General features: G+C 44.7%; 1 protein-coding gene across 4 annotated transcripts in view; it reads left to right on the forward strand.

The window, feature by feature from the left end:
- The window catches only part of gtf2f1 (general transcription factor IIF, polypeptide 1), a 152,325-nt gene that overhangs the window by 52,185 nt on the left and 89,541 nt on the right, over positions 1 to 10,599 (forward strand). For all 4 annotated transcript variants that reach the window (XM_048617908.1, XM_048617909.1, XM_048617904.1 and 1 more), the window contains 7 exons: positions 81 to 133; positions 4,861 to 4,907; positions 5,315 to 5,387; positions 5,743 to 5,936; positions 6,016 to 6,186; positions 8,356 to 8,558; positions 9,614 to 9,767. In XM_048617908.1, the coding sequence (XP_048473865.1) occupies positions 122 to 133; positions 4,861 to 4,907; positions 5,315 to 5,387; positions 5,743 to 5,936; positions 6,016 to 6,186; positions 8,356 to 8,558; positions 9,614 to 9,767 (854 nt within the window). In that variant the 5' untranslated portion in view covers positions 81 to 121. The remainder of the gene's footprint in view (positions 1 to 80; positions 134 to 4,860; positions 4,908 to 5,314; positions 5,388 to 5,742; positions 5,937 to 6,015; positions 6,187 to 8,355; positions 8,559 to 9,613; positions 9,768 to 10,599) is intronic.

A 10,599-nucleotide genomic window follows, 5' to 3' on the forward strand; every position in this document is an offset into this window, starting at 1 on the left:
ACCCCTCACACCCACACCCCCACTCCCCTTCATCCCCCTTCACAACGTCAATTATTGATCTTTATTTCCTCCTGTTACAGAATCCATTCGGAGGTGAAACGCTCACCATACCCTCGCAGTTATGGCCAATTTGGTAAGTTGTACTGTTAATGGAAACGGGCACGGCTGAGAGGGTTGGACAGTGAGAAAGGAATTCTGGAAAATCTTTCAATGCAGTGGCTTCATCAGTCAGAAGAAAAACCTTCAGTCTGTCTCCATTCACTTCTCATCAAAACTGCCAGCAGTTTGAACCTATCTAGTAAATCTCACTCCACTTTCTCTTGCTTTAAGTAGGGCAATCCCAATTTCTAAAGTGTCCCTGCATTCACTGAATTCCATCATTTTTGGAACTTTCTGCAGCAATTCTAGTTACTAATAAGCCTGGGTCCGGGCTAGTGTGTAGACAGGGGGTCTCTTGGTAAATGTGCACTGACAAATGCCAATGAACAAGATGTATAGATCCAGGCTCACCATTGTTCAAACTTGAGATGGCATATTGAAATTTCCTTTCACGCAGTGAGAGTGACACTGGACGGTGTGAGCCCCTTCATCCAAGTGTTTCTGAGTCATGTTAACCTATCAGCCTTGTTGCTCCGTTCAACATAGGTTTGGATTTTTGCAGCAATTACAAAGCGGTAAGGTTTCAAAGACCATTTTTTTTTGATCTGTGAACAATGTAAACACTCGGCCACTTCCTCATTCAAGAAGGGAACAAACAGCCCCCTTGCTAAGGGATAAATATAACCTGATTTGATTAGCAGTAGAGTAAGAACAGGACACTCAGTCAGTTGGTTATTTTGCCCTGGTATCAATATGTTTTCTGTACAGCCTTTCCCCCGCACTGATACATCTGTGTGCTGCTAAATAGCGAATGTTGAGAGTGTGGACTAGACGGAAGGCAACTGAATCAAGCCTTGTGACCAAATTCTTTCTTTTAATGGGGTATGAGATCAGTATTTATTACAATCCCTAATTTCCCCGGAGAAGGTAGCTGTGAGCTACTTCGAGAATGGCAATAGTCAGTGGACTGTAGGGACACCCGCAGTATTTTTACGGAGGGCATTCCTGAATTTTTACCCAGCGACAGTGAGGAAACTGTGATACTATCCCAAGTTGGGAACTTGTAGGTGGTGGTGTTCCCGTCTATCTTCTATGCTTGTCCTTCTAAGTTATAGTGATTGTGAGTTTGGAATGTACTGTCAGAAGAGAATTGGTGTGTTGCTGCTGTGCATCTTGTAGATTTCATGCACAGCTTCACTGTGATGGATGGAGTGAATACTAAAGTTTATTGCTGGTGTGCCAATTAAGTGGGCTGTTTTGGATGGTGTTGACCTGTTTGTTGGAGCCTATCTGGTCAAGTGGAGAATATACTGTCACACTCCTGATTTGTGCCTTGTAGGTGATGGACAGGCTTTTAGGGATGACATGATTCTAGCCTCTGACCTGCTCTTGTAGCCATTGTATTGATATAGCAAGTTGAGTTTCTGGTCAATGGTGAACCCCAGAACATTGATAGTGGGGATTCAGTGAAGGTAACACTGTTGAATGTCAAGGAGGGATGGTTAGATTTAGTCTTGTTAGAGATGGTCATTGCCTGGCTCTGTGTAGCACAAATGTTTTCTGCCACTTCCCAAGCCTGGATGCTGTCCAGGGCTTGCTACTTGTGGGCACTGTCAAGACCCTGGTGGCACTGTCAAGACCCTGGCAACAGTGCACCTAAAATCAATCCCCAGTACTCCACAAATTGTCACAAGTGTGAAATATGAGCGAACGAATCTCTAGGATGATTAATGCCTGACTGTGACCATAAACCATACTCTCGCTATGATAGGTTTCACCAATGAACAAAATGCCAAACTGGATTTGTTACAAACAAAGTTCTTCAACAGGTGGCAAAATGGATTATTATTAAACTGAATCCTAAACTATATCCCCTTTCAGTGCAAACATGTACGTGTTCATTCACAAATGGCACAGGTAAGACCGAGAGAGTTCTGCAGAGGTATTGTGGATGGGAAACATGAACAAAAAGTAACATTTAGTAAATCAGGACTCCAAAGTTCAAGGGTGTATTGAGGTGAATTTCTCAGTTGTTTTGATTTTTGCTGATTGTATCACATTATTGTTCACTGTGGTGATTTTCATTTGGTAGCCAGTCGGTTGAACCTAGGGTTTTGCTTGAGTTAGGAGGTCTTTTCAGAGTCTTTTAGCTCTAGTTTTCTTCAACTCTCCATGAAGGAGGCGGGGGTGGGGCAGAGAGAGAGAGAGCGGTCCTGATTTGTAGGCTTTTGGGAGTCTACGTGCAGCTGCCCCTTTCAGTTCTGTGACAAACTGCAGCTTAACCAATCAAAAGCTGTTGCTGGGCAGTTGTTTTTAACCCAAGGCACCAGGTGCCAACATCGCTGGCAGGGCTAGGGAACCCCGGTTGACAAGGGATATTGAGGCTCCGATCGGGAACAAGAAGAAGACATACATTGCGTTTAAGCTATTAGGCTCAAGCGAATCCCTAGAGACTATAAAAAGTGTAGCACACTTAAGAGAGAAATCAGAAGAGCAAAAAGTGGGTATGAGATGGATCTGGCAGATACGTTGAAGATAATCCCATCAGGTTCTATAGCTATATTAAGAATAAAAGGGTGGCTAGGGAGAGAACAGGTCCCCTTAAAGATCAGCATAGCTGTCTCCTGTGGCACCACACATAGATGGGGGAGATTTTTAATGAATATTTCTCCTTGGTGTTTTTCTAGGGAGAGAACCGTGAATGCTAAGGAAATAAGGGAAACAAATGGGGATGTTTTGAACTGCATACACATTACCAGAGAGGAAGTGTTTGCAGCCTTTAAAGTGCATTAAGGTGGATAAATCCCCTGGGCCTGATCAAGTCGATCCTTGGATGTTGTGGGAGCTAGGGAAAAAAATTGCAGAGGCCCTTGCAGAGATTTTTGCTTCATCTTTAGCCACTGGTGAAGTTCCGGAAGACTGGAAGGTGGCTAATGTTGTTCCATTGATTAAGAAAGGTAGCAAAGACAAGCCAGGGAACTACAGGACAATGGGCCTAACATCAGTGATAGGCAAGTTATTGGAGAGAATACTGAGGGATAGAATCAACCAACATTTTGATAGTCAAGGTCTGATTAGGGATAGTCAGCATGGATTTGTGTGCGGGAAGTCATGTCTGACAAATTTTTTAGAGTTTTTCAAAGAGGTAACCAAAAGGATGGATGAGGGTAGGACAGCGGATGTTGTCTATATGGACTTTAGTAAGGCCTTTGACATGGCAGGCTAGTATTGAAGGTATGAGATCTAGGGAGAGCTAGCTAATTGGATTCAAAATTGGCTCGATGGTGGCAAGCAGAGGGTGATGGTTGAAGGTTGTTTCTCAGCCTGGAGGCCTGTGACTAGTGGTGTGCCACAGGGGTCGGTGCTGGGACCTTTGTTATTTGTTATCTACATAAATGATCTAGTTGTGAATGTACAAGGCATGATTAGTAAGTTTGCGGGTGATACAAAATTAGGAGGTATCGTTGATAGCGAAGAAAGTTACCAAAATTAACAGAGGGATCTTGATCAGATGGGGAAGTGGGCTGAGGATTGGCAAATGCAGTTCGATACAGATAAGTGTGAGGTATTGCATTTTGGAAAGTCAAACCAAGATAGGACTTGTACAGTAAATGGTAAGGTTCTGAGGGAGTATTGTGGAACAGACAGATGTAGGAGTACAAGTACATAGTTTGTTGAAAGCAGCATCACAGGTGGACAGGATGGTGAAGAAGGCATTTAGTATGCTGGCCTTCATCGGTCGAGGAATTGAGTATAGGAGTTGGCACGCTATGTTACAGTTGTATAAGGCGTTGGTGAGGCTGCACTTGGTGTAATGTGTACAGTTTTGGTCACCCTGTTATAGGAAAGACATAGTTAAACTGGAAAGTGTGCAAAGAAGATTTACGAGGATGTTGCCAGGACTAGTAGGCCTGAGTTATAGGGAGAGGTTGGCCAGTATAGGACTTTATTCCTTGGAACGTAGGAGAATGAGGGCTGACCTTATTGATGTGTATAAAATCACGAGGGAAATAGATAGGATGAATGCATATAGTCTTTTTCCCAGGGATGGGGAATTGAAAACTAGAGAGCGTAGATTTAGGGTGAAAGGGTATAGATTTAAGAAGCACCGGAGAGGCATCTTGTTCACGCAGAATGTATGGAATGGGCTGCCAGAGAAAGTGGTTGAGGCAGGTACAATAGCAACATTTAAAAATCATTTGGATAGGTACATAGATGAGAACGGTTTAGAAGGATATGGACCAAATGTGGGCAATTGGAAGTAGCTGAATGGGCACCATGCTCAGTTTGGGCCAAAGGGCCAGTTTCCATGCTGTATTACTGCATGACTGTATGGCTGTCTAATGTTATCAAATATCTCAAAGGTTACATGCCCTGGTGTAACCAATGATTAAACACCACGCGGTTCTAGGTTTGATCTTTGATCTTGGAAAACTAGCTCGTTCTCTGCAGCACAGTGTTAGTTGCCTGTTAATTACCAAAAACAGTTAAACATAGTTTGTGAAATACAGACTGCTCCAGTATATGAGGACTCACAAGTGGTGCTGAACATTATGCATCAGCAAACATTCCTGCTCTGACCTTATGATGGAGGCAAGGTTCTTCTGAGCTCTGGCTCATTCTTTACTGAATTTTAAAACACACAGGCCAGTTACTATGGTATGGCAGGCAAAGGGTTATTATTACAATTACTGCTGGTCTAGCTGCGATTGTGCTTGGTCATAGGCCACTGATGATCATTTTGCTGTTTTCCTTTGACAGGGTTCGAGCAGCCAGGCAGTGACGGAATACACAGTCCGTGTTCCCAAGTAAGAGATTCTCTAATCATTGCTTCAGAATTAACAGTAACCAGCAGCTGGGCCAGCACATGGTAACATCAGATTAATGACTCACAGGGAAATGTATGGATGCTTCTCAAATCAGGATGGGTTCTTTTCTCTCGAAAACAACAACAACAACCAATTGTTGGAGAAACTCGGCAGGTCTGGTAGCATCTGTGGAGAGAGAAACAGTGTTAATATTTCGAGCTCCACCCGCACGTTGATTTTTCTCCATAAGTTTTTCTCTTAAAGTGGCTCTTTCTCAGAGCTTCTGGATTGAGGAGGTGTGATGGATTGAGGACTGGGGCTGGTGGGTTGAGGGGATTTTGGGGGTGAGCATCAGGGTTGGTCATTGGGCCTGATCTCTTATTGAATTGAACCCATTCCCTTTTTAGGAACAACACCAAGAAACATAACATCATGGCCTTCAATGCTGCCGATAAAATCAACTTCTCCACGTGGACTCAGGTACAATCTCCAGGTGGCAGAGGCCTCCAAGAAGAGAGAGGGGGGCACAGGGCAAGGGAGCTTCAGCTGTTGCCTTCAGTGTTCACTATTCCAGCATTTTCTGTGCTTCTCTGCCATTCAACTCAGCGCTTTTCAGGATATTTTTGTCTAGAAGGTTTTGTATCATGTGCATTTAGTAAATAGTGGGTGAATGAGAGGGAATCAGTGCTTGCTACCAGGACGCAGGGTCTCCTGGATTATCTGTTTTAGACAAGACGTCTCCAGGAGGCTGGGAAAGGCCCCTGCACAGGAAATGTTGATACTGATGGCTGGCATAGTTTGTCACAAGCATTACACAATCTCCATTTCCTCTTAGGCCAAAATGGAGCGTGACCTGAGTAACAAGAAGATTTATCAGGAGGAGGAGCAGCCGATGTTTGGTGCGGGCAGTGAGTTTGGCAAAAAGCTACGAGAGGAGTCAAGAAAGAAGAAGTTTGGGATTGTTACCCGTGAGTTTAAACCAGAGGACCAGCCCTGGCTGCTGAGAGTAAATGGGAAATCGGGTCGGAAGTAAGTAAAGGGAATTGCTTCTTTGCTGGCAAATGGAGACAACCGTCTGTTTGATCTAATCTCTTTTTCTGTTGTTCAGGTTCAAAGGTCAGAGGAAAGGTGGTGTCACTGAAAATGCTTCCTACTACATCTTCACGCAGTGCCCTGATGGAGCGTTTGAAGCATTTCCTGTTAATGCCTGGTACAATTTTATCCCAGTTGCAAAACACAAGACTCTGACAGCAGAGGAGGCTGAGGAGGAGTGGGGAAGGTACAGTCCCTAAAACTGAGTACCTTGAAGTTTAAATCAATGCTTTTGGGCCTGGACTGTGTTACTGGCCTCTTGTTTTGAGATTGATAATGTCTGAGTTATCTCTCTCAGCTCAGTTTGTTCCCAGCACTTCTCCCTGGTGCTATAAGAATCATTAGATATTGATGCACATCATCTACTTACTCTTCTAGTTGTTACAACTGGAGATGGAGGAAAGTGCTGATAATCAAGCCCCACCACTCCATCAGGCAAACTGTGGATAAGTAAGTTGATTCAGTCACCAAAATGGCCAATTGTTTGATAACAAGGTGTAGGGCTGGATGAACACAGCAGGCCGAGCAGGAAAGCAGGAAAGGCCCAAAACGTCAGCTTTCCTGCTCCTCTGATGCTGCTTGGCCTGCTGTGTTCATCCAGCTGTGCACCTTGTTATCTCAGATTCTTCAGCATCGGCAGGTCCTACTATCTCTGGCCAATTGTTTGGCTGAGGTTACCATGGAGAACTGTCTTTCTCACCTCTCCCCGCGCTTGAGTCTCAGGTTAAACCACCACCAGTCACCTCTCTCTAATGAGCGAGCAGCCGTATGGTCCTTTGGGACTATGTTGACTTCACCTTCACAAATCAAAACTTAAGAGACTTTTTAAATTAATTTTAAAAATAAATCAGTTTATGATGAACAAAAGATATCCATAAAACAAATACGCTGTCAAATCTAAGGTATAAGGTACAATCCCGAAATAGAACTATATCCCCTTAATCCAAATACAGACACATTGACACAGCACAAAAAGGCAGTAGCCTCTCCAGAAAGGATGGTTTAAGGAAAAACCAAACAGCACCCATCCGGGCCGGAGGTCTGAGAATGGGACAGAATGTGATAGAAGCAGAAACACTGGCTTTCCGTGTCGACGTCATCAAATCACTGATAGCTGTAAACTGATGAAAACACTTCCGTTCTGATTACAGGTGACCTGGATCTGAATCTTTGGAAAGTGGTCACATTTCAGTTTTCAGGTTTTACAAGGTAGCCAGAAATACTGCTTTCTGGAAACTTTACTGGGTTCCTGGGAACTGCTACTAAGAATTTCAGGAGAGAGACTTGCAACTTCTGGGGTGTCTTCCTTACCAATTATTTAGGTTTGTGAAATAAAACGTTGTATCCAAAAGGGTTGATAGGCATCCATGAACATGTAGACGCCATTAACTATATGAAACCAAGGTTAGTATTAATCAAGGGCCATGAACCTTTCTCCTCTTGAAGGTGACCCTACCCCTGGATTGGGAGGCATAGGTTCAAGTTCCAACTGCTCCAGAGGTATGTAATAACACCTCACAACAGGTTGATCGGAAAACTAGGTTAAGCTTATTCCTTGGGGGTGGTGGGGTGGGGGAGAGGGTGGGGCAGGTGCAGGGTAGGGGGGATGTGAAAAAGTGTGATACCTTTTCAATCCAGAAAACATCCAAACCATTCCATGTCTTTCAATTTTTCCACATCATTCTTAATATGTTCCCAACATATTGACTGTAGCTCCACTGCAGGGGAGGTTTTTAGTATTGCAAATGTTATCAGGAGAATAAAAATAAAATGTGAATTATGTCTGCAGCTGTTTATTCAGTCATCTCTCACCCTTAGCACAAGAGATTCCATATTGTTGATAGAAGTTCAGAGTGCAGGACTAAAGTTAATATTGATTTTGAGCAGTCGGACTTTGTTGATCTTGGAAGTTCAAGTCAAGCTTGTTTCTATTGATACATCTGGGTTATGGGATTGGAATCTTGAGGGGGAAATTATGGTTGACCTTCCCTGTCCCTCACCCAGAGCCTCAGTTCTGCCGGGCGGAGGGGCTGGGGTCCTTGGGGATTCAGCTGCTGTTTATCCCAAGGCTGCTGGGAGCAGTATGTTCAAACACTGGGTTTGCTGCGAGTGAACTCTGAACAGTACTCTCTCACAGACAGGACAGCTCAGCTGGTCAGTATTGTCTGTCATTAACATACAGGGCAGTATCTGTCTGTTCCCCAGAATTAGTGCACTACTTTGTTGCTGATACTGAGAGATCGGAAAGGGGAAAGCTTGATTATTGCTGTCTGTTGTGCCGAGTTTAATTTTTTTGCGTTATTTCTGTTTTTGTCCCGTACCATCTGATCTCCTTGGTCTCACCGCTATTGGCCAGACGCAACAAAGTGGTGAACCATTTCAGTATCATGCTGCAGAAAAGGTTAAAGGATCAGGACCGGGATGATGGAGAGGACGAGGAAGAGAAGGTAAAGAAAGGGAAGGAGAGAAAGCGAAAAGGAAATGACCTCCGAATCCATGACCTGGAAGATGACCTGGAAGTGAGCTCTGATGAGAACGATGAGGACAGTGACGAAGACAGTAAGTGACAGGAAGCAGTAGGGTATACCTTGCCCTGTGTGTTGTTCAGCTCAAGGGACTTCACAGATACCTCTTTAAGGTCTGATTGAAAAGATTACAAGATGACAGGTGCACTTCAATATGTAGCTAATTTATTGGGTTAATACAAAAAAATTAATAAGTGTTAATAGTACTGTTACTTTATAGAGTTATGTAATTATGTTAAACAACTGAGATAAACCAGTGAGTCTCACTGCTTCCCATCCATCAAGGACTTTGGTGACAGTGGCACTTGAAGCTCTATCTCAGATTGCACAGCACTGCTCTTGCAAACCCCAGCTGGACAGGTTGATTTCTGATGAGTGGGGCATGGTCCCTGATATTAATAATATTCTGAATGAAAAGTTACAGGTTGAATCCCCATTTTGTTCTGACTACAGCACTCTTCCAGCCTTCAAAAATAGGTGGTAAACAAAATCAGGTGGCTCTGTGTAGACCATACAAGTGGACAGTTCCCACTGATGCTACAAGTCAGGCAGCTCCCTCTCCCACCCCCTCAAATTGTGTTGTTTTTGCATTCGGCCAGTTTTTCATGTACTTTTCCACTTTGCTTCAATTCTTTGTTCCTAGAATGATCATAGTACCTACATTTCCAGTCTCCCCAGAGCCCCTCTTTCTCTGAGGCAGAGACTCTGGACCACTGTTTCCCTCAGAGAGGGTCTGACAGTGTGGGTTCTGGGCCATTGTGTCCTTCAGAGAGAGTCACTGCACAGGGTGGTTACCTGGAGGATACTCCCTGTTGTGGGAAAGACTAAAACTAGGGGATAAAGTGTAGGAGTAAGAGGCCTCCCTTTAAGATAGTGATGAGAGCATTTTCTTCCTCTCTGAGGGTTGTTAGTCTGTGAAATTCTCTTCCCTAGGGAACAGTGGAGGAATTTATGCAAGGCTTTGTTCAGTTGAGGTTTGCTAGCCAAGGAGGTTGAAGGGCCAGCAGCAGGTTCCTCTTGCCAAGTTGTGGATTCTCTGACGGTCTCTGACTCATGGATTTGACATGGGCCTTCTGTTGCCTTCTCTAGGAGACAATAAAAAAGATCCGAAAGTTACGAAGAAAGGGCAGGCTGGAGCGAAGAAAAAGAAGAGAAAGGGTTCCGATGATGAGGCTGTTGAGGACAGTGATGATGGAGACTTCGAAGGGCAGGAAGTAGATTATATTTCCGATGATGAATCGAGGTATTTGATCTTTTTACTCGCTACTATCGGAGTTAGGTTTTCTCCCCAGGTTTTGCAACTTTTGTCTTGAAACTGCTGATTGCAATGAGACACAACAGTGAAGTGGTGGGGTGGGGTGTAGGAGAGGAGGATGCGGGCACTGCATTTGGGTGTGTTGCTGTGCTGGGGGGGCGGGGAGACATTGCACTGGGGCATGTCGCTGTGCTGGTAATGGCACTGCCCTTTGATGCCTGAACTGCCTTTTGCTGTCTCTCCCATGTGCCATTATTCTGTATGAGTTTAAAATTGGAGCTTGAACAGAATGGTTGATTATGGGCATCATTCAGTCATTCATTTCCTCTCTCCACAGCCTTCCTGGTTCTTTCAGCATCACCTGGTCTTTTCTCTGGCTTTCTTCAAGCTCCTTTATTCACCTCTCCACATTATCCACATCTGATTTTTATTCCTCTGGTTCTTTTCATCCCTAGTTTCCCCTCTAATTATTGCTAGGACAAGGCTTTCTTGTTTCTCTTTTCAATGGCCATAGCTGGGTATCTCTCTCGCGCTCTCCCTCTCTCCCTCTCTCGCTCTCTCGCGCTCGCGCTTGCTCTCGCTCTCTGTCTTTCTCTCTCTCTCTGTCTGTCTACAGTCATACCCTTGCTGTCATCCTCAACACATTCCAGCAGTGAGCCAGAGGGACACGGGGAAAGGGACCCGGCTGTTTGCTGGGGTCGAGGGACACGGAGAAGGGCCTGGCTGTTTGCTGGGGCAGAGGGGCTCGGCTGTTTATTGGGGCCGATGGGACACGGGGAGAGGGGTCCGGCTGTTTATTGGGGCCGAGGGACGCGGGGAG

This window comes from Rhincodon typus, chromosome 38 (genome assembly GCF_021869965.1).
Source record: "Rhincodon typus isolate 14 chromosome 38, sRhiTyp1.1, whole genome shotgun sequence".
Taxonomy (NCBI): domain Eukaryota; kingdom Metazoa; phylum Chordata; class Chondrichthyes; order Orectolobiformes; family Rhincodontidae; genus Rhincodon; species Rhincodon typus.